The 23,202-nt window shown below is 42.4% G+C and overlaps 1 protein-coding gene across 6 annotated transcripts in view; it reads left to right on the top strand.

The window, feature by feature from the left end:
• LOC104848662 (zinc finger protein 512) overlaps window positions 1-23,202 on the top strand; it is an 80,995-nt gene that overhangs the window by 39,917 nt on the left and 17,876 nt on the right. The window contains exons 1-2 of one of the 6 annotated variants that reach the window (XM_010604722.3): window positions 15,938-16,119; window positions 16,640-16,698. The exons of 1 other annotated variant lie outside the window; for it this stretch is intronic. In XM_010604722.3, the coding sequence (XP_010603024.1) occupies window positions 16,090-16,119; window positions 16,640-16,698 (89 nt within the window). In that variant the 5' untranslated portion in view covers window positions 15,938-16,089. Of the gene's footprint in view, window positions 1-788; window positions 9,905-15,937; window positions 16,120-16,639; window positions 16,699-23,202 lie in introns of those variants that run through there. 4 more of the 6 variants (XM_019204634.2, XM_033763346.1, XM_033763349.1 and 1 more) reach the window with 4 other exon arrangements.

Here is a 23,202-nt window from a genome sequence, read left to right on the forward strand (position 1 = left end):
CCAAAAAAAAAAAAAAAAAAAAAAAGAAGAGGGAAGTAAAGGGGGAAAAGATAATTTTTTTTTTCTGGTATTGGGGATTGAACTGAGAGCCTTTGCACTAGGGTACATACCCAGCCTTTAAATTTTTTTTTTAACTTTTTTTTGGTACCGGGAATCAAACTCATGGCCTTGCACTTGCCAGGCTGGTGCTGCATCGCTGAGCTACATCCCAGCCCCTAAAATTTTTAATTAATTAATCAATTTTTTGTTTTACTTGGTGTTGTTTTGTTTGTTTTTTGAGACAGGGTCTTGCTATGTACTTCAGGCTGGACTTGAACTCACTGTGTAGCCCAGGCTGGCCTCGCACTTGAGGCAATCCTCCTGTCTCAGCCTCGTAAGTGCTGAGATAACAGGAGTGCATCACCCCAGTGCTAAAGTTTTTATTTTGAAGCAGGATCTCACTAAATCAAGGCTAAACTCCAACTTGGGATTCTCTGGCCTCAGCTTCCCAGAAGGTGTGTGGTGTGTACAGGTGTGTGCCCCACAGCCAGCTGAAAGTAGCAGTGGGGAAATCCTGGGTACGATTTGGTTGAAGTATCATTTCAGGAATAGTTGCCTCCCTTTGCCCAGTGTAGGAATTTTTTGCAGGATTATCTGGTGTTGGGGGAAGTAACTTTTTTGTTCTTTTCAACTCTCCCTCAGGCCAAAAATATTTTGCATTTGAAAAGGACACTGTCTCTCTTTTTCCTGTTCTTTCTTCCCCCCTTTCCTACTCAAAAGCAAATAGAAACTTTCTCTTTCTTTCTTAGATTAAGTCTTATGGAACTGGATTTGCCTGAATTGCAGGATGTGACTTCCTCCACCACCTCTCTTCTTGAGGCTCAGGAAGCTGCTCCACCCTGCTGTGTCTGTGAGAAGGCAGCATATTCCAGCGATCACAGCATCTCTTCTGGATCATCAAGCAATAGCTCCAGCCTGTCTTACCCTTCTGCCTTCTTTGAGGGGACAACTGGGCAATTTCAGAGCAATAGTTTGCCTGTTTCCCACAGAAAGCAAACAGCTGTGTTCAGGAACCAAGGCACATCTCTGTCACCTTTTCAGCTGTCAGAGTCTGAGCACCCAGAACATCTTCAGAATTTGGAAGCTCTTTCACACTTACCACCACATAACTCTTTTATTGACTCCATGTTTGAACCCCCAAATGTTTGCAAACAAGAAAAGAAAACAAAAAATAAGAGAAGGAGAAGGAATCATTTGTTATTAGATCATGGGCCAAATTCTGTTTTGAATGAAAGACTACAACTCCCAGGGTGGGCTCTGTCCCGGCTCTCTCCTTTGGCTAGAGGGGAGCTAGAAGGACATATGTCTTGGAAGGTTTGTACTTTGCAGGAACAAACAGTGCCTGTGCCTGTGAAGAAATCATGGGCAATGCTGAATTATTTGATTGAAGTACCAGGAGGAGCCCATGAACTAGAGAACCCCCAGACTCAGTTATCTACACTCACTCATCAAAGCACTGAGCAAAATATCAACAATAAGTCCCCAGACCTTCCATCTGGATTAAATAGGACAGAAACAAGAATTTCCCAGTCACTTATCTCAAGTACACAAGTGACTGATATGCAGTGGACCCCAAAGCTTCCTTATAAAGTCACAGATAACATAAAGATAACTCCATTGGCGTTGCTTCAGGTCATGGATTCAATGGGCTTGATTCCAGAATCACCTTTACAAGTGATGGAATCTGCAGATTTCTTCCCACAGGCACCAAATCAAGCTGTAAAGCCAGTGGAAGTCATGGAGGCAATGCATGTAACTCCCAAAGCACCAAATCAAATAACTGAATCAGTGGAAGTGACTCCAAAGACTCAGCAACAAGTTGTGGAACCAAATAGGATGGCTTCAAGGCTAAATCAAGTCGTAGATAATGTGAAGATAACTCCTCTAGCATTGCTTCAAGTCACGGCTTCTAAAAGAATGATTAACGAATCATATCCACGTATCATAGAACCACTAGGAATGACCCCAAGGCCACAATATCAAGCCACAGAGTCCATGAAGCAAGCCATTAGACCAGGAAAGATGAGTCCAATGCCACAACACGCAGTCATGGAAACTGTGGAAAAGGCCCCAAGGCCAAAACACAAAGTCATGGAATCAGTGAGTACGACTTCAGGGTCACACAGTCAATCCATGGAACAAGTAAAGATTGCTGTAGACCTAATACATCAAAACTCAGAATCATTGGAAATGACCTCAATACCATCACATCAGGTCATTGATTACATGAAAGTAACTCCAGTGGCACTCTTACAAACGATGAGTTTCACGGAGATTCCACCAGCACAGACACATGATATAGAATCTGGGGGTTTGAGCCCAGGTTCCCAATCTCAAATTGCAAATTTGACCCCAAGGACAACTCAGTCAGATGTTTTGACTTCTACTAGCTCTTCTACTGCTATTGCTCCACTAGGCGTTGTAGAATCTGTGAGTTTACCTCCAGAGTCAACACCAAAAATGATGGAAGCAAGGAAGAGTCTAACACCATCACATCAATCCATACACTCCCTAAATGTAAACTCAGTAGCACTGGGTTTACCCATGGTTATGATCACAAAACCACAGTCACAAGTCATAGAATCTGAGGGTTTGATCCCTCAGCCAGTATCTCAAGGCAAGGAATCCCTGGAATTGACTTCTGGGTTAAAGATTCAAGTGCTAGACGCTGAAGGGGTGGCTCCGTCATATCATCAAGGCACAGAGTCTGCATCAGGACTGCCTCACCAAGTCACAGATCCTTCAAGGTTGACTCCAAGGCATCAAATCCTGGCAAATTCTGTGATGAGCCCAAGGCAAAGTCATAAAGTGATAGAAGCTACAGGGTTGACTTCTGACACATGGCTACCGATGAAGAAATCTGTACCGTTGACACAATCACATCATCAAATAATGGAACCATTGGAGACAATCCCAGCATCACTAGGTCAGGGTATAGAATTTACAGGAATGCTCCAAAAGCCACTGCATGAAGTCACACAACCCGCAGTAATGACTACTCCATCTGTGCTTCAAGGTGTAAAATATATGGGGGCAAAGCCAATACCACAACTTAAGCTTACAGATTCTACAGAATTATCCCCTGGATTGCCAAATGTAAAATCTAAAAACCTGATCCTGGAACCAGCGTTGCAAAGTATGAACTCTGTAGACACAACCACAGGTTTAGACCCACAAATGGTAAATTATAAACAACCAATCCCAAGTGTGAAATCTATAGACTTGGTCCCCAAGGTTCAATGGCAGAGTGTAAAATCTGAGGAGTTAGCTCCCATACCACAGCTGCAAAGTAGAAAATCTATGGATTTGATCCCCAGTTCACAGTTTCAAGGCGTACAACGTGTTCATTTGGCTCTACCCCCAGAGTGTCAAGATATAAAAATGGCACAGGTGACCCTAAGACCACCACTAGAAGAATCAAAATCTGTGGAGTTGGCCCCAAAGCCATGGTTACAAAACACCAGCCTGGAGGAGGTAGCCCCAGTACTATTGCTTAAAGACATGAAAACTCCTCAAATGATAGAATGTAGGAGCTCAACTCCTCAGACACAAGTGCAAAGCATGAAATTAGGGGAACTGATCACAGGCACACACCTTCAACCAATAAAATGTGTAGAGTTGAACCCTGATCAAAATCACCATGCCACAGAACCTGAAGGACTGACCCCATGGAATCATGACTCAGAATCTTTAGGGATGATCTCAGAGTTAGAATATCAAGGAACAGTAGCCAAACTGACCGGTGATACTTGTCACCAAGTGGAGGAATCTGTTGGGATGACACAATCATCTTTAGGAATTACCACAGTTCCATTGGGCCAAACTACAAAATCTATAGAGACGAGCCCATCGTCACTCCAAGACACTACTGGGACTATGTTCCCACCTGTAAAAGTGGTAATGACTCCAGAATTACAACGCACAATAGAAGAATCTCTGAATTTGATACCCAGATCAGAGGTACAAAGTGTGAAATCAGATGTATTGACCCCAGGGCCACAGCTCCAGGGAGTAAAATCTAGGCAGACTGATCCAGAATCACATTTGCAAGATGTGAAATGTGTGAATTTAATACCACAGTCAAGGAGAGGAGGGGTAGAATCTGAGAGGCCAAAACCAGAAGCAATGGTACAAAGTGTTTTATTGAAAGAATTGACTAAAGGAGCAGAACTCCAAAGTGTGACATCTGTAGATTTAAATCTAGACCCAGGGAAATCAAGTGTCAAATCTTCTGGATTGACTCCAGGGCCACAATTGCAAAGTGTCAGATTTTCAAAATTATCTGTAGGGTCACTTCAAGGAGAAAAACCTGTGGATTTAATCTCAGGGCCTCCACATGATGGTGTGGTACCTGATGAAAGGACTCCAAGTTCTCCAATTCAAGAAATCAAATTGTTAGACTTTATCCCAGGGTCCAAATATCCAAGTGTCAAATCTGCACAGTTGACTCCAGTGGACCTAACCTCAGGACCATGCTTGCAAGACGTAAAAGTTTCAGATTTGATTTTAGAGCCAAAGCATTCAGGTTTGAAACCAGGAGCTCAGCTTCAAGATACAAAGTCTGTAAAGTTTGTAACAGAATCTTCTTTGCAGTTAAACCAAGGACTACAAGTTGAAGACAAGAAATCTGTGCTCTCTACTGAAGGATCACATTTTCACAGCATCAAACCTATGATACTGACCTCAGAACTACAATTTCAAGACATGAAATCTGAAGAAGTAAACCAAGGGCAGAAAGATACCAACTTTTCTAAGCTAGTTTTAGGCCCAAAGCTTCAAGATGTCACATTAGGGGAGCAAACTCATGATGTGAATTCTGTAGTGGTGACTCCGGAGTTAGGACAGCATGATTCCAAATTAGCCAAGATGTCCTTTGGTTTTCAAGATATGAAACAAGTAGGGCTTCACCAAGGGCCGTGGCTACAAGATGTTAAAATTTTTAATTTAATACCAGGAACTCAGCCTCCAAGTATGAAGTCTTCAGAGTTAAGCTCAGGGCCACCGCTGCAATGTAGAAAAATTTTAGAGCTGACCTCACAGCCAGAGAGGCAAGGGGTTAAACCACAGTTATTAGTACCAGAATCACGGTTTCAAGATGTAAAATATGTAACAGCTAACCAAGTACCCAGCTTTGAAGGTGACATTTCTTATAAGTTAGTCTCAGAGCCACGGTTACCAAACGTAGAATCTATGGAGTCGAAGATGGGGACACAGTTACCATGTGCAACCTGTTCTGAGTCGACCAGAGGGCAACAGTCGCAAGGTATGAAATATTCTGAATTGATCCAAGAGCCACAGCTGGAAGATATAAAACCTGGGGAGCAGATCCCAGTCTCATGGTTTCAAGGTTTAAAATCTGGGAAGCTGATCTCAGAACCACAGCCAGAAGATAACACATCTGTGGAGTTAATCCTAAGGGCACATTTGGGAGGTATGAAATCTAAGAAGTTAACACCAAAGCGAGAGCCAGGAGAAGTCAAATCTATGGTGTTAAGCCCAGGGCCACAGACCAGAGGCATAAAGGCTGGGGACCTGGCCCCAGGTTCAGAGCTTCAGGGTTTAAAATCTGAGTTGATTCCTTTAGGATCACAGTTGAATGATAAGAAATCTGTGGTCTTAACTCCAGGACCATGTCCAGAAGGTATGAAATCTACGGAGTTAACCTCCAGTCCCCAGCTAAAAGTTTCAAAATCTGTGGAGGTGACTCCAGGTTCAAGAATTCAAGATTTGAAAACTGAAGAGTTAGTCCCGGGTACCAAGGTTCAAGATATGAAAGTTATGGAACTGAAACTTGGGCCAAAGATGCAAGGTGGGGATTCTGTGGCTTTTCCATCAGATCCATTGGTTCAGTTTGTTAAATCCAAGGAAGTTCTTCAAAGGCCTCAACTGCAAAGTATGAAACCTGAGGAACTGATTTCAGAGCCACAAATGCAAGATATGAAACTCGTGACTATTACTCCATTAATTAAACTGCAAAACTTAAAATCTGTGAAGGATACTCCAGGTTCACAGCTGCACTGTGAAAAATCTGTGAAGTTGGCCCCAAGGCCGAAGAGGCAGGAGGCAAAATCTGTGAGTGTTACCAGAAGGCAACAGTTTCAAGGAATAAAATCTGTGGATTTAGACCCAAAGCAACGATTTCAAGGGGTGACACCAGTGAGTTTAACTCTTGATCCTGGACAGGATGGCCAGGTATTTGTAAACTTACCGGGATGGAAACATGTGAATTTAGAACAACTGACGAAAGGATTTGAGTCAGACAGTATAGTGTCTTTGGAGTTAGTTCCAGAGCCCAAATCAAAAGGTATGAAATCTGTACACCTCAATTCCCAGATACAGTTGAAAAATATGAAACCATTTGAATTGGCTCCAGAACCAGATATTCAAGATGTAAGAGCGAAAGCATTGAAATATGAGTCACAGTTGCCAAGTAGAAAACCTCCTAAGTTGACCCCAGGACCACAGCTTCAAGAGATGAAAACTGTGGAGTTAATCGGAGAACCACAGACTGGGAGTATGAAAACTATTCAGTGGCTATCACGACCTGAGTTCCAAAGAGTGACCTCCGTAGGGTTAAATCTTGCATCAAAATCTCAAGGTTTTAAACTTGAAGAATTGAAATCTTCCACACAATCAGGAAGAGTGAAGTCATCTGAACTGACTTTAGGACCTAAACTTCCAGGAACAAAATCTGCAGAGTTTAATCCTAAGTCACAGTTACAGTGTGTGAAAACCTCTGAGTGGTTCCCAGGACAATGGCTACAAAACAGGAAAACTTTGGCATCAACTTCAGAGCCACAGCTTCAAGGTATGGAAACTGTGGAATTAAACAAAGAGCCGCAGGTTGGAAATAGGAAATCTCTGCAGTGGATTCCAGGACCTGAGTTCCAAGGTGTGAAATCTATAGCATTAAATCTGAAGACGCGATCTCGACATATTAAACCTACAAGGTCGAAATCTTCCATACAGCCGGGGAGTATGAAATCATCTAAATTGACTTTAGGGCCAAAACTTCAAGATGAAAAATTTATGAAATTTGATCTTGGGCCACAGGAACAGCGTGGGAAATCCCCCGAGTTGTTCCCAGGGTCCGATCGACAAAAAGGGAAACATTTTGGGTCAACCTCAGAACCACAGCTTCAAGAAAGGAAATCTGCAGAGATCTACCAAGGGTCACAGCTTGGAAGTATGAGGACTATCGAGTGGATGCCAGGACCGGAGTTTCAAGTTATAAAATCGGTGCTAAGTCTTGGGCCACAATCTCAAGGTGTCACAGCTCTAGAGTTGAAAGCTTCAAAACAATTGAGAGAGGTAAAGACATCTGAATTGCCTCCAACGTCAAAGCTCCAATGTATACAATCTTTGGCATCACTCCAGGAATATCAGCTTCATGGGTTCAAACCCAGTGATTTGAAATCTGAGCCAGAGTTCAGAAGTATGAAATCACATGACGCGACTTCAAGGCCAAAGCTCTGTGATGTAAAATCCATGGTATTCAACCCACAGCTTCATTTGCAAGATGTGAAATCTGAGTTGACCCCAGGACTACAGCTACAAGTGAAACCCTTAGAGTCATCCCCAGGAACACAGCTTCGATGTACGAAGTCTGTAGTGTTCATGCAAGAGCCACAGCTTCAAGAAGAGAAATCCAGGATATTAAGCCAACAGCCACAATTACAAAGTGATAAAATTGTAGAGCTCAACTCTCTACTACCCTTGAAAAGTACAAAATCACCTGAATTGGCTCTTCAGACAAAGCCTCAAGGTATGAAATCTGAGGAGATCAACTCTGGGCCCCCATGGCAAAGTACAAAATGTTCTAAACTGACACCTAAGACAAAGTCCCAATATAAAAAATGTATTCAGTTAAGCCCCAGCTCACAGTTGAAAGGTACACCATTTTCTGATTTGACCATGGAAAAAAAGATTCAAGGTGTCAAATCTACAGACTTCAAACCTCAGCCACAGTCTGAAGGAGTAAAATCTTCTGAGTCAATACCTAGGACAAAGCTTCAAGAAACAAAACTGTTGGAATTCAACTCAGGCCCACAGTTGCAAGATATGAAATCTTCTAGGTTGATCATGGGTACAAAGCTTCAAGATACAAAATCTATGGATTTCAGTTCTGAACCACACTTACAAGGTGAGAAATCTTCTGAAGTGATCCTAGGGGAAAAGCTTCAAGGTGTGAAATATGTAGAAATCAAATCTAGCCCAAAGTTACCATGTGATTGCATCCTGGGGAAGGACTTTCCAGGTATGAAATCTGGACAACACTTTAAAAGTAAAAAAGCTTTTGAAGCGGCACCAGGGACAAAACTTCAAGATTCCAACTTTGGACCACAGATTCAAAGCCAAAAATCTTCTGAGTTGGTTCAAGGGACAAAGTTTCAAGATGTGAAATCTATAGAGTTCAACCATGGTCTAAAGTTACAAGATACAACATCGGCTTTAATACCAAAGACAAAGCTTGAAGGTGGGGAATCTGCAAAATTCTACTTGGGCCCCCAGTTGCAAGACGTGAAATATTCTAAGCTAATCCCAGGGACACAGTTTAAACATATAAAATCTATAGAGTTTCCTTCTAGACCATATTTGCAGGGTGCGAAATCTGTCATAATCCCAGAAACAAAGCTTCAAAAAGAAAAATGTGTGAGAGTTATGTCTCAGTTACTACAGCAAGATATAAAATCTTTTCAGGTGACTCTAAGTAAGACACAAGATAGAAAATCTTTGAGGTCTAACTCTGCTCCACCATTTCAAAATAGGAAATTGTCTATATTGATACCACAAATATATGATGAAAGTATGCAATCTGTGGAATTCAACCCAAGCATTGAGTTGCAAGGTGTGAAATGCGAGTCTATAAACCATCCAACAATGAACTACACAGGGGTCAATGATGGCTCCGAAGAATCCTCTGAGTTGAAACCTACAACAGAGCTTCAAGATATAAAATCTGAGGTGCTCTGCCTTGAACCACATTTGCAAGGTATAAACTCTTCTGCACCCATTCCAGGACCAAAACTTCAGTGTGCAAATTCTACTGGGTGCAATCCTGAGCCATATTTGTAGGGTGTGGATTCTTCTGCACACACTCCAGGGTCAAAATTTCAGTGTGTAAATTCTACCGGGTGTAACTCTGAGCCACATTTACAAAGTGTTAATTCTTCTGCATGCACTTCAGGGCCAAAACCTGTGTGTAAATTCTACTGGGTGCAACCCTGACCCATATTTACAGGATGTGACTACTTCTGCCTCTTCTTCAGGGCCAAGACCTCAGTGTGTAAATTCTACTGGGTGCAACCCTGGGCCATATTTGAAGGATGTAGATTCCTTTTCATCCTCTCCTAAGCCAAAACTTCAATGTATGACGTCTACTGGGTGCAACCCTGAGCCACATTTGCAAGGAGTGGATTCTTTTGCATGTACTCCAGGGCCAAAACCTCAGTGTGTAAATTCTGCTGGATGTAACCCTGGGCCACACTTGCAGGGTGTGAATTCTTTTACATCTTTTTTAGGGCCAAAATCTCAGTGTGTAAATTCTTCTGGGTGCAACCTTGGGCCACATTTGTAAGACGTGAAACCTGGATTAACTCCAGTTTCAAAACTTCAAGGAATGAAATCGTGTGAGCTGAATTCAAGGACAAAAATTCAAAGCAATACATCTATAATGGTCAACTCTCAACTAATCTTTCAAGGTATGAAATCTTCGGAGTTAACTCCAGGGGCAACGTTTCAAGGAGTCCAATTTTTGGAGAGCCAGCTTCAGTGGAAGCAGTAAGTTGCACAACCTGTGCTCACTTTAGGGCCGCCACTAAATGGTGTGAAATCTGTGGTAGTTTTACCAGATCCACTGCTTAAAGATGTAAAGTGTGAGGAGATAAGCAAACAATCATTACTTTCTGGTGCAGACTCTGTAAAATTGATTTCAGGCTCTGAACTGCAGGATTTAAAATGTGAGGTGCTTGTACCAGACTTAAATGTTCAAAATTTGCAATCTGCGGAGCTGAGGACAGGATCCCAACAGCACGGTATAAATAGCCAAGAGTTGAATTTAGGATGGCAAGGTGTGAAATCAGTAGTGTTGGCACCAGAGCCAACTAGGAATCTACCAGGACCAGCACTAACTAGTGTCAAGTTTTCAAATTTGTTTCCAGAAACACAGCAACAAGGTCTAAATTCTTTGGAGTTTACTTCAGAGCCAAAGTTGCAAAGCATAAAGCACGTGGAATTATCTTCATTATATCTGCAGCAAGTTGCAAAATCTGTGGAGTTAGCGCCAAGGCTACTGCCTCAAAAAGTGAAATCTGGGAATCAGTCTCTGAGAGCAAGTTACCAAATCACAGAAACCTTTGAAACAATCCCTAGAACAGGGCATCACTTTATAGAATATGCAGAGATGACGTCAAAACCAAGGCATCTAGTCCCTGAATATGTGAATCTGATTTCAATACCGATACATCAAGCCACAGAATCTTTGGAAATAACAGAAGGGTTGGCACATAAAGACATAGAAACTATAGAGGAATTTGTGGGGTTGACCCCAAAGCCAACAGGTAAAGCCATGGAATCTTCAAGGATGTCTCTGCAATTAGATCTTCAAGTACCAGAATTTGTCGATCTGACTTCAGTGCCGAGTGATCAAGGGTCAGAATACTTAGAATTAACCACAGGTAAAAACCACGAAATTCCAGCAACACTGGAAGTGTTCTCTCAGTCTTGGCCTCAACTGAAAGCTTTGGGAGGGCTATACATAAAGCCACTGCAGCAAGTTATAGAATCTGAAGAGATGACCCCAGAGCTCAAACATCATGTTATAGAAGGTACCTGTGATGCAAAGCTGCAAGGGAAGGAATTTCTTGGAATGACCTCAGAGCCAATCAGTCAAGCCACTGGATATGCAGACAAATCTCCAAGGATCTGTCCTCAAGCCATACAATGCATGGGAATAATTTCTGAGAAAAGATCTCAAAAGGAAGAATCTTTAATACTGATACCAAAGTCATTATATCATTTCCCAGACTCTGCTTCGGGAATGACACCAGGGCTAGGACCTCAAGTTCCTGGATCTGTAGGGCTGACTTCTGAGGAACCTACAGAATTGACTCCAAAGTCACAAGATTGTGAAAGAGCTTCAGGAAAAACATTAAAGTTAGGATATCAAGCCCCAGAATCTGTAAGTTTGACCTTTAAGCAATGGCCACAGATGGAAGAATCTTTAAAGTTGCCCCCAAAACAAATAAGTCAAAGTGTGACACATACAGAATCTGCAGAGCTCACCTCTGAGACAAGGCAGGAAGGAGTGGTATCATTTGAACTAACAAAGCCACAGAATCAAAATATGAAAAATTCAGGGATAGCCCCAGCAGGACCACTTGGTCAAACTATAAAATTCATGAGGATTAGCCCCAAACCACTAGATCAAGTCACAGAATGTGCAAAAACACAGCTTCATGTCATTCAATCAGTAGGTATAACCCCAGAGGCTCCCCAAAAAGTGACTGAATCTGTGAAAGTCATCTCTGGGCCACCAATTCAAGTTGTGACATCTGTAACAGCGCCAGGGCCAGCCTCTCAAACATCAGGATATGCTGAGTTGACTCCAAAATTACAAGATGTGAGACCTTCAGAGCTTACCCCCAGCCCATGGTTACAAAATGTGAAATCTAATAAATTAATCACCAAGCCAACACATCAAATTTTGGAAACAATGGAGTTGAGAGGGTTTCAAATTGTAAAGACTGTGCTAATCCCAGGGCCACTGTTTCAAATTGTAAAATCTGAGCAATTAGCAGCAGTACCAATTCCTCAGGTTGTAGAACCAATAGGAGCAGCCATAGAATCAGGGACTGAAGTAACAGATTGCTTAGATTTACACCCAAAATCTTCAAATTCTTCTTTACAGCCAAATCTTCAAGAACTGATAAAACCTGTAGAATTAACCCCAACTCCAAATATTCAAGTAAAATCTGCAGAATTAGCCTCACAACAAACATCTTTATTTGAGGAACTTCGAGTAGTGACTCATGAGCAAAGGCTTCAGCTTGAAAAATCCATAGGGCTAACAGAAGAGCCGCCTAAGGTCATGAAATATGAGGATTTGAATCAAGGACAGGTGTACCAGAATGAGGAGTCTGAGGAATCAACATCAGGAGAAGAGTTACGAATTAAGAATTATTTCTCTAGATTCCCTCACAACCCTTCAACCTCATCTATCTTTCCAAGTTCTGTTAAAACACACAAATTAGGAGAACTTCAGGATTCTGGGATGTCAAAGGTATTGAGAGCTATGGATGTGAAAAATCTTGGGATGGATATTTTGCAACATGAAGAATACTACATAGACCCTTTGCTGATACAGTCTTCAGCCCTTCCCTTGGCTCTTCATCATGAACCCTATGACAAGACAATGAACACCGTGGAAACCCCACACCCTGAAATCCTGGGATTGGATATCGTATCTAAGGAAAGAACTACAAGGAAGCAGATGGAGGAATTAGAAGACTCACTGAAGAACTATTCCCAACATCCACTACAAAGCTGGAGATCACCACCTGGGACTTTTCGGCCTCAAAGAGGCACTGTTCAATCTTTCTTGGGGAGACGACAGAATGTCTGGGAGCGACATGCCCACAGGCAGAGACTACCTAGAAAATATCTCTCCACTATGTTAACACTGGGGAATGTCTTAGGGACCACTATGGAAAGGAAGCTTTGTTCTCAAACATGTTTAGCAAAAAGAGCCACTGCAGATATCTGTCAATCTGTTCAGAATTTATTTGGGGTTCCAGCTGAACTGATGGAATTTTCCAAGACCCTGCTAGAGAAGGGTCCAGATACCGTTTCAAAGCCTTCAGTGTTCAAAAACTATATTCAGAGGCATGCTTTATGCCATGGTTATGAAAAAAGAATGGGCTTAAGGATGTGGACACGTGGCTTCACATCTTCCATAATACATCAATACTCTGGCACTAGATTGAGAATAAAGAAAACAAACTCAAAGCTCAGTGATAAGTCCCAGGAAGTCACTGAGTACATGCCAGTTTCATGTGTAGGGGGCCAGCTTCCTACCCAAGTAGAGTCAGAAACTTTCCATGGAATATTTCACAATAAGGAATCTCTTATTCCCTGTGAAGAATCACTCTGTGATTCACAGAAAAGGATTTTTGAGCCTCTACACTTCCAAAAATCAAGCTGTCTTTCTCAGGGCAAGAATGATTTCTCAGAACAGTCCCACCTGCTACAAGATCTGCAGCTAAAAATTGCAGCAAAGCTCATAAGGAGTCAAATACCTCCTAATGTGCCTCCACCTCTAGCTTCAGGTCTTGTCCTAAAATATCCCATCTGCCTACAGTGTGGCCAGTGTTCAGGATTTAATTGCAATCATAAATTACAGACTACTTTTGGACCTTACATTCTTATCTATCCACAGCTCCACCGTGTGAACACTCCTGAAGGCCATGGTAAGGTTCGGCTGCATCTTGGCTTTAGGTTGAGAACTGGGAAAAGACTTCAAGTCTCAAAGTATCATGGAAGAGAAAGACACACCATACCAAGAAGTCCTATATCACCATCACAAAAGAAAGCTAAAATCTATCCTCTAGCTTCCAAGAGTTTTGGTCCCACAATAGATTTTCAGTCTGGATCTTCCCAGTCTCCTGCTCCTTCCCAAGTTCACATTGGGAGAAAGCAATGGAGCAACCCTGAATTAGTCAGAAAGACAGAAATTGGAGAGTCTGAGCACTATGAATTTCCTAAAGTCCACTCCCTGTCAGAGAGTGATTTTGAAAGCAAACATGATGAGAAATGCACCAGAGCGAGAACAAAAAAGACCTCTGATTCAAAATATCCAAGGAAAAGAATCACAAAGGGATTTAGATCACAACACACAAAGTTCAATACATACAGTAGAACCACAACAGAAAGTACTTCTAGGGAATTACCAGCAGCCCCTTTAAGGAGGAAAAGGATTGGAGAAGCTCAGACAAGTACTGCTTCTTTAAAAAGACAACCTAAGATATCCTCTCATCCCAAGTTCATGCAACTGCTTTTTCAAGGCCTAAAGCAGATATTCCAAACAGCACACAGAATTATGCCTTTTGTGGGACAGAAGCCTGAGGATAGGGCAAGGATAGACAATTTACAACAAAAATCTAAGGACTATCACTCACCAAGAGATAGCAAAAGAAAGAGGATGCCAGTTGTCAAGCAAAGGCCAACAAGCCCAATCACTAAGCAGGAGGACATATTTTGGGGAGGGACAGACCAACGCAGATTAGCTCATCAGTCAAAAAGATCTAGCTCTTCCCGTCCCAGACCTCGACAACTGCCCAAGCTAACAGCTTCCCAAAGAGGAATTACTTTCCACACTACCTTAACCACGCAGCCTGTGGGTACAGTTCAAAACGTCCGTAGCAGCAATGCAAAGAAAAACCACAGAGATGAAATCTCTAGCCAAGAGTCTAAGAACTTGCCTAAACCAGGAACCAAATTTCAGGTTCAACAGAAAAATCTACCTGGTTCCCTTCGGAAGAGAACTCCGAAAAGTCATCTCAAAGAGAAGCACACACACAAGGTGCAAAACCACCACAGCTCCCACAGGGACAGAACCCGACAAAATCCCTCTGAGAGGAGCCAGCGCACCCCTTCTCAGGGACACCACCACAGTTCCTCGGAGAGAACTCTCCGCAGTCCCTCTGAGAGGAGCCGGCCCAGTCCCTTGGAAAGGCGAATTCGCAGTCCCTCGGAGGAGAGGTCCAAGTCCCTAAGCGAGGAGCCACAGTCCCTCAGAGAGGCGACTTCGCAGTCCCTGGGAGAGAAGAGGTCCCAGTCCCTCGGAGAGGAGATGCCGGAGGCCCTCAGAGAGGACACGTCGCAGTCCCTTAGAGAAGAGCCATAGCCCCTCAGAGAGAAGCCGTCGAAGTCGCTCAGAGAGGAGACTTCGCAGTGCTTCGGAGAGGAGCCATGGCAGTCTCTCTGGGATCACCGCCACTCACGATCCGTCTGAGAGGAGAGACCATAGTTTTGGGACAACCCGTCACAGTCCCTCTGAGAGGAACCGTCGCAGGCAGTCGGAGAGAACGCAGCCCAGTACCTCTGAGAGAGTCCGGCACCGCCAACGCAGTAGCGCTGAGAAAACCCATCAACACCCGCCCTGAGAAGAGGCCCAAGGACAGTTCCCCTAAGGAGAGGCCCAAACACAGTTTGTCTAAAGATTTGAAGTTACTCAAACGTGTCTCCTAGGGACACCACTAAAAAATTCAAAAGCAGGGCACGTTTGGAAGCCTGAAAGCTGGTAGATTATAGATGTCTCCCTCAACCCTTTATCTAGCTCCCCTTTCCTGGCTTCCCCCCCCTCAGCCATGGCTTTCAATTTCCGCCTCCTAGACAATGAAAGAGCCTTTACGCCTCTCTGCCTGGGGGGAGGGGAGCGAGCATGAGTCTGTAATTTCTCTCAGATCAATAAAGGGGCAATAATTGATCTCCATGTGCATCTACAAGACCACCTGCGGGTTGGGCGAAGGAGGGACAAGGCATTGTGCAAAGGTACGGAACACTGGGACGCGGCTCCCCGGCGGCGGCGGCTCCACACTCCGCCCCTTCGCTCCACCCCTCGCTCTCGCGGTCTCCAGGGTCCCGCGCCGCAATGGGGGCGGGGTCTCCGTGGACGAGGGGGTCACGTGACCGCTTCCCGCCGCAGCCCCCTTGGAAGCCGCTAGGCGGAAGTAAACGCTCAGACCCAGGCTAGGCGGCACGGAGTCCACATCCGGGAGAGGAGAGGAGAGCGGAAGTGGCGTTGGTCTGGACGGAGCCCTTGTCTCGCGGTCTCCAGGGTCCCGCGCCGCAATGGGGGCGGGGTCTCCGTGGACGAGGGGGTCACGTGACCGCTTCCCGCCGCAGCCCCCTTGGAAGCCGCTAGGCGGAAGTAAACGCTCAGACCCAGGCTAGGCGGCACGGAGTCCACATCCGGGAGAGGAGAGGAGAGCGGAAGTGGCGTTGGTCTGGACGGAGCCCTTGGGTGAAATTGTTAGGCGTGGAGAGGGAGTGATGTCTTCCAGACTCGGTGCAGTCCCCGCCGTGAGTTTCTTGGCGTGACCGTTATGCTTTAGAGGTAGTGCTGTCGAGCCGGGAACACGCAGCTCCTCGCTTTTGTCCCATGCTCAGAGTTGGTTTTATTTATTAGACCCCATCGTAGGCCCCACCCTTTTAGATAAGGTCCACCTGTCCCCTTTTTCCCACTTTTTTCTCCCTGTTCCTCACCTTCTTGGACTCACTTCTCGCCAGATTGCGATGAGTTTCGGTTCCTTTTACATCCTCAAATGCCTCCCGTATCCGTTGTTGTCTTTTTTTTTTTTTCTCTCCCATTTAGAGCCTCTCTGGGGCTGGGCTTTGAGAATGGGGGGAACATTGAATGCTTTGGTATTGTCTTTACGTTTTAGGAAAGTAGGGCGGCATACTTTTCCCAGAAAGTGTTGCTTTCCGTTTGAGATAGTCGCCCCGGGAGGGCTTCGTTTCTTCTCGGCACAAGGGGGATTCATCTCTTTGTGGTCGAGGTTCAGATAGCCTGGCACTCACTCGTATGCTTGTGATTTGCTAGACCCCGGGACCCACATCCTTTAAGCAGCAGAGGAGCGCCAGAATCGTGGGAGCAAAGAAGTAAGTGAGGTTTTCGAGGTCTTTTTATGATCGTGTCTCCAGCTCTGTCCGTAGAACTGATGAAAATGTTCTGCATCCTTACTGCCCAGGGTCGTGGCCACGAGCCACCTATGGCTTTTTGGGCTTTCGACACTTGGAAAATGGCTAGTGCAACTGAAGAACTGCATTTTCAGTTTTATTTAATTTTAATTAATTTAAATTGAAGTAGTCACCTGTAGCTAATGGCTACTGGATTGGACTATGCAGGTCTAAACCTCGTGTTGGGGAGGAATCCCTGGCTTCAAACAAAACAAAACAAAACAAAAAAGGAACGTTTGACTCGGTGGTAGTCCCGGATTTCTCCACGCATAAATTCGTGCTCATAAATACATTGATGAGCTTTGGAAGGAAGATGAAAATGGCTGTAAGAAATCCTTTTATTTTCAAAGTATTTGGCTGCGGGGACTGGTTTATTTTGTGTACTGAATGTGTTGTATTTTTCCATGGTTAAAACAAAAGAAAATATGCTCGTGATCTAGAAACTCATTAGGCGATTCATTCATTCAGATAACATTTACTAAATGTCTGTTTTGTACACACTGTGTAGGTTAGATATATTGGTATGAAAAGCAGACGCAGCAGTCAGAAGTGGGAGGTTGACAAGTAGATCAGCACAACACTGTAATAACTGAATATTTTAAAATGGAAATTTAGTGACTGTTGGTAGAGGCGAGTGGTGGCTTGGAGGGGAGGGGTTGTCAGAGTAGATCATTCCTAAGCAGAGGCTAGGAGAGTGGATTTTCCACAAGAGTGCAACATTTGAACAGTTAAAGGAAGTTAACAGGATAGCCAGTAGTTCTGTATGACTGGCAAGGGGGAGAGAGGGTTGCAGGGAGTTGTTTCAGAAGTGCTTCTTTATATCATACTAAGGTGTTGGAATTTTATCCTGATACAGGGAAAGATCACTCTGGTAGCTTCATGAGGGGACTTGGAAAGGTGCTGGGAAATTGGTTCAGAGACTATTCCAGTAGCCTACAATAAATGAAGACTATGGGGCCCATAGTAGTAACCATATAGTGGGAGTGTATAGGGAACAATATTCAGGGTCTATGGTGATGACTAGAGGAGAGAGGTAAAAGGGAGGAAGATTGGATGTCTGTGACTTTCTGGCTATGGCCACAGATGGCTGTTGGAGTCATCCATCTGAACCAGGAATTTCTGAGTGAGGAGCAACATTTGGAACAAACATAAAGGGATGAAGAGCAGGTCTGAAATTGACACTCGTCAGCTGTGAAAATGATGGGATGCATGATAACTTTCCTTCACTGAATGAGTATTCACTACACCTTCCAGGGAAGGCGGCTCACACAGTGCTTCTCAGTGTGTACCTTGGTAATAATACTTGGTACCTAGGGGTAATTGTGAAACGATATGGAGACGACACTAATGTTTAAAAGGACTAAAAAAACAAAACAAAACAAAAAAGATGTAAAATGAGTGGGTTCCCATCCATAATCAGAACTGGAATCTTTAGGTTGGGGCATGGGTGAAGTTCAAGACCAGTGGTGAGAAGTGAGACTACAAGAGCAGGGGATGAAAAACCATGGAGAATGCTAGACTTTAAAGGCCGGTAGGATTAAAGAAATCTACTAAATACTGAGGTAATCTAAAATACTTTTCTAATAAAATTGTAGAAGAATAAATTAAAAAGTCTTAAAAATTCTTTCTGATCAGAAGAGTTAAATAGGCTAAATTTTTCTTGTGATCAGAAGCTAAAACTTGCCACACTGGTGACAGCAAATTAATTACTCAGGATCTTTTTTGTTTTTCCTCTTTTTGGTACCAGAGATCGAACTCTGGTTCTCGCGCTTGCAAGGCAGGCGGTGGAACTGCTGAGCTAAATCCCTGGTCCTTGTTTTGTTTTTTTGAGACAAGCTTTTGTAGTATAGTCCAGGCTGGCCTCTCTCGGTGATCCTCCTGCTTCAGCCTGCTGAGAGCTGGGATTACACCCAGCCCTGTGAAGTCACTTATAATAGTTGTGCTTTCATAACAAAACTTCTCAGAAAAATTTGAAATTAATTTGGTTTTCAACAAATGATCAAATGCCACAAATTGATATGTAGATAGTATAAAGTACTAAAATGAGAATTTTGTTTAGTCTTTTAAAAAAAAGAGGCAGAGACCTGGAGGGAGGGATTCTAAGCGTCTTGACTTAATCTCCAATGTATTAATCATGTTGATCATAGTTAACTATGGATTTTTTCATGCTTATTCATGAGAGAGGGGATATGGGTATTTTAAATTCTACATTGATAGTAACAAAATACCTCTACACTTACCTAATAGGGGTCACTTGGCTGTTAATGACCTGTTGATACTATTAAGTCTTTATTGACTAGAGCTTGTCACCATTGCTTGGGATGGTGGATTTTGACCCTACAAAACTGCCAGTTACCATTAAATAATTTTTTTCTTTTTGTATGTTTGTAGAACATGAGATTGAGGAACATGCATGTAACATTTCTTGAGCTGGGCATGGTGGCTGTAATCCCCACACTCAGGAGGCTAAGGCAGGAGAATTGCCATGAGTTGGAGGCAAGCCTGGGCTACCTAGCAACACCCTGTTTCAAAAACAAACAAACCCCACAAACAAACAACAAACAAAAAAATATCTGGATCATTTTCTGTTCCTTTACCCTCCTTTCCCTTACCTCTTGCCTCGCCCTGATCCCTTTTCCAATTTTCAAAAAGTTTGACTTCTTGTTTCCTGCCATCACTTTATTTTATTCATTTATTTATTTGTACTTTAGGTTTCTCGTATAAGAGAAACCATGTGACGTGTAACTTTTTATGTCTTATTTTGCTTAATATTATAGTTCTAACATGAGGGTCTTCAGTTCCATCCATTTTCCTGCAAATGGCATGATTTGATTCTTCTTTATGGCTAGATAATATTCCATTGTATATATTTTCTTTACCCATTCATCTGTTGATGGGCATCTAGGCTGTTTCCACAGCTTATCTATTGTGAATTGTGTTGCTATGAATATGGGTATATATTGATATCATATGATGTCTTCCATTAAACTTTTTAATATCTCTATTAATATAATTGAAGACTGTCCTTAAAGTGTGCACTGTGATCCGCCTTGATATATGTATATATCTCTGAAGCTATCACAATTTAACTTTTTTTGCGGGGGGGTACCAGGGATTGAACTCAGGATCTTGGTGCTTGTAAGACAGGTGTGGTGTCACTGAGCTAAATCCCCAGCTATCACAATTTAGACAACACATTTTTTCCCCCTTTTTTTTTCTTTTGAGGTAGAATCTCACTATGTAGTTCAGGCTAGCCTTGAACTCATTGTGTAGCCCACATTGACCTTGAACTCTGAGTGATCCTCCTGCCTCAGCCTCCTAAGTGCTAGGAATTACAGGCAGACGCCACCGTGCTCAGCTCCCCCACATTTTTTTATCAGTGCATCTTGGTTATACAGATTAATAGCTTTCATTTTGGCATGAATATAGTATGATTTGTACATGAATATAATTACTTTAATCATTTTTCTCCATCGCCTCTTTACCCCACCCTCACCCCTAGTTTGACATTTTTGGGGAAGGGTTTCAATGTGTGTAATGTATTTTGATTGTATACCTTCCCATACTCACACCCCCCCTTCCCTTCTTTTTCTCTTGTCAAATAATGCTCTTCTTTCTTGTCCTGTCAGTTCTTTTACAATCTATATATTAGGGAGAAGATATAATATTTCTGAGTCTGCCTTATTTTGTTCAACATGATGATCCTCAGACCCCTCCAGTTTTTTTTTTTTACAAGGGATAAACTTTCATTCTTTTTTATGGCCAGTAATACTCCTTTGTGAGGGACACTTTGACACTGCTGTAAGCTAGTACAGCCACTGTGGAAAGTGAGATCCTCCTGTCAGCCTACCAAAGTGGTGGAATCACAGGTGTGTGCCACTACGCACAGTCATGCATGAATCTTGCATGGACAGATGTTTCCATTTTGCCTCATAAATACCTAGAAGAGTATTTACCATTCTAGGTTGGTTGGTTGGGAGGAGTATGGCCCCTTGGGCTGGGAATTCAGTTCAGTGGCACAGTACCCGCCTCAACAAGCGCAGGGTCTTGAGTTCGATCCCCAGTACCAAAAAAATAAACCGCCTCTTTTCCAAAGTAGTATCATTTTACATTCACATCGGCAATGTATATATGAGACTCAGTCCTTTTCTTTTTGGCCGACTTAATAGTTGCGTTTTAATATACACCACATTTTCTTTATCCATTAATTTGTGAATGGGCACCTAGACTGGTTCCAATCTCAGCTGTTATATATTGTACCACAATAGATGTGGGTGTGCAGATGGCCCTGGGGTTTGCTAATTTTATTGCCATTGGCTATGTTCCATGGATGGGTGTAGCTGGATCAAATGGTAAGTCTATTTTTAGTTTTTGGAGAAACCTTCATATTGATTTTCATACTGGCTGTACTAATGTTCCTACTGCCAGTGTCAAAGTGCTCCTAATCCTTGCCAGCATTTATGTGTGTATACATTTACTGTATTCCTGTTGATCGCTATTATGGTTGGGGTAAGATAGAATCTCAGTGTAATTTCGATTTATATTTCCCTCGTGTATGGTGTGTGTGTGTGTGTGTGTGTGTGTGTGTGTGTTACTAGAGATTGAACCCAGGACCTTCACACTGAGCTACATCCCTTATCCCTTTTTTAAAAATTGTCAGTGAGTCAAGAGTCTCACAAAGATGCTAAATTGCCTAGTTTGAGCTTGAAAGTGAGATTCTCCTGTCTTGGCCTTCCAAAGTGCTAGAATCACAGGTGTGTGCCACTATGCACAGTCATGCATGAGTCTTGCATGGACAGATGTTTCCATTTCACTTCATAAATACCTAGAGGAGTATTTACCATCCCAGGTTGGTTAGTTGGGAGGGGTATGGTGAACTTTTGAAGAAACTGCCCCTTTTCCAAAGTAGTATCATTTTACATTCACACAGCAATATATGAGACTCAGTGTTTTTCTTTTTAACTAACTTAATAGTTATATAATAATGTCTCATTTTAATTTGTGAATTTTATTCATCGTTTATAAATAATAGTGTTGAGCATCTGTTCCGCTTATTAGTCATTTTGTATATTACCTTTTGTAAAGTGTCTAGAAGTTTTCCAAGTTTTTTTACAATTCTAGGTGTTGAACCCAGGGTCATTGCACTGAGCCACATTTCTGCCCTTTCATTTTCTTTTTTCTTTTGAGACATTCCCTTTTTGCTAAGTCAGTAAGTTGGACTGGCAGGACTCAAACTTTTGATCCTCCTGTCTCAGCCTCCTGGGTTATGAATTTTTCTTATTTGGCTTGTTTTGTTCTTTTTAAGGTGTCTTAAGTGATCTTCTTATTGATTTTAGAGCTTCTTTTTTTTGGTACTGGGGATCGAACTCAGGACCTTGTGTTTGTGAGGCAGGCAGTGGCACCACTGGGCTGAATCTCCAGACAGAGCTTCTTTTCTAATATAAGCAATTAGAGTTTTAAGTTCTCTTTTAAGTACTGGTTTAACTGCATCTCCACATTTCTATATTTTTTGTTACTTAAAAATATTTTGACTCGCAAGTGCAAGATCCTAAGTTTGATCCCCCATACCAAAAGAAATTTATATGTTTGTGTTGTGTGTGTGTATTTAAATTTGAAAACGCCCCTTGTGATTTTGTTTTTGACCTTTGAGTTATGTAGAAAATACATTATTTAATTTCAAAATATGTGGATTTTGATTTTTTTTTTTTTTTCTTTTTTTGGTGCTGGGCGTCAAACTCGGGACCTTCCACTTGCCAGGCAAGCTTGGTACCACATCCCTGGGTATTTTTTGATTATTTACTATCATCAGTTTCTAATTCATTTCCAGTGTGGACAAAGAAGACACTGTGATTTCATCCATGTAATAAAATGGCTTAGCATATGAACTGTCTTGGTGAATGCACCTTGACAAGAATGTATGTCCTATATTTTAGATTTAAGGTTTTGTAAATATTACCAGTGTAAGGTGTCCAGTAGTACAGTTCAGATCACTTGTGTCTTGTAAATTTTTATATAGTAGTTCTTTTAATTGCTGGGAGTTCTCAAATTTTTCTGAGGTTGTGGAATGTCTATTTTCCCTTTAATTCTGTCAGTTTTTACTTTGAGGCTCTATTATTAAGTACATAAAACGGGTAATTATGTCTTCCTAGTAATTTGAATTTTTGTCATTGTGAAGTATCTCTTTTTATCTCTGGAAATACTCTTTGTCTTGAAGTCTGTTTAGCTGAAATTAAAATAGCCACTCCAGCTGTTGTTCCTGATTTCATGGTATAGTTTTTCATCCATTAATTTTCATTCTATATATGTCTATATTTAGAGAGTGTCCCTTGTAGGTAGCATATACTAATAGGGTATTGCCTTCTTATTGACTCTCATTTATTTATTTGGGAGATTGAACTCTCTCTCTCTTTTTTTTTTTTTTTTTTT

This window comes from Fukomys damarensis, unplaced genomic scaffold (assembly GCF_012274545.1).
Source record: "Fukomys damarensis isolate Sample0158 unplaced genomic scaffold, DMR_v1.0_HiC HiC_scaffold_2, whole genome shotgun sequence".
NCBI lineage: Eukaryota > Metazoa > Chordata > Mammalia > Rodentia > Bathyergidae > Fukomys > Fukomys damarensis.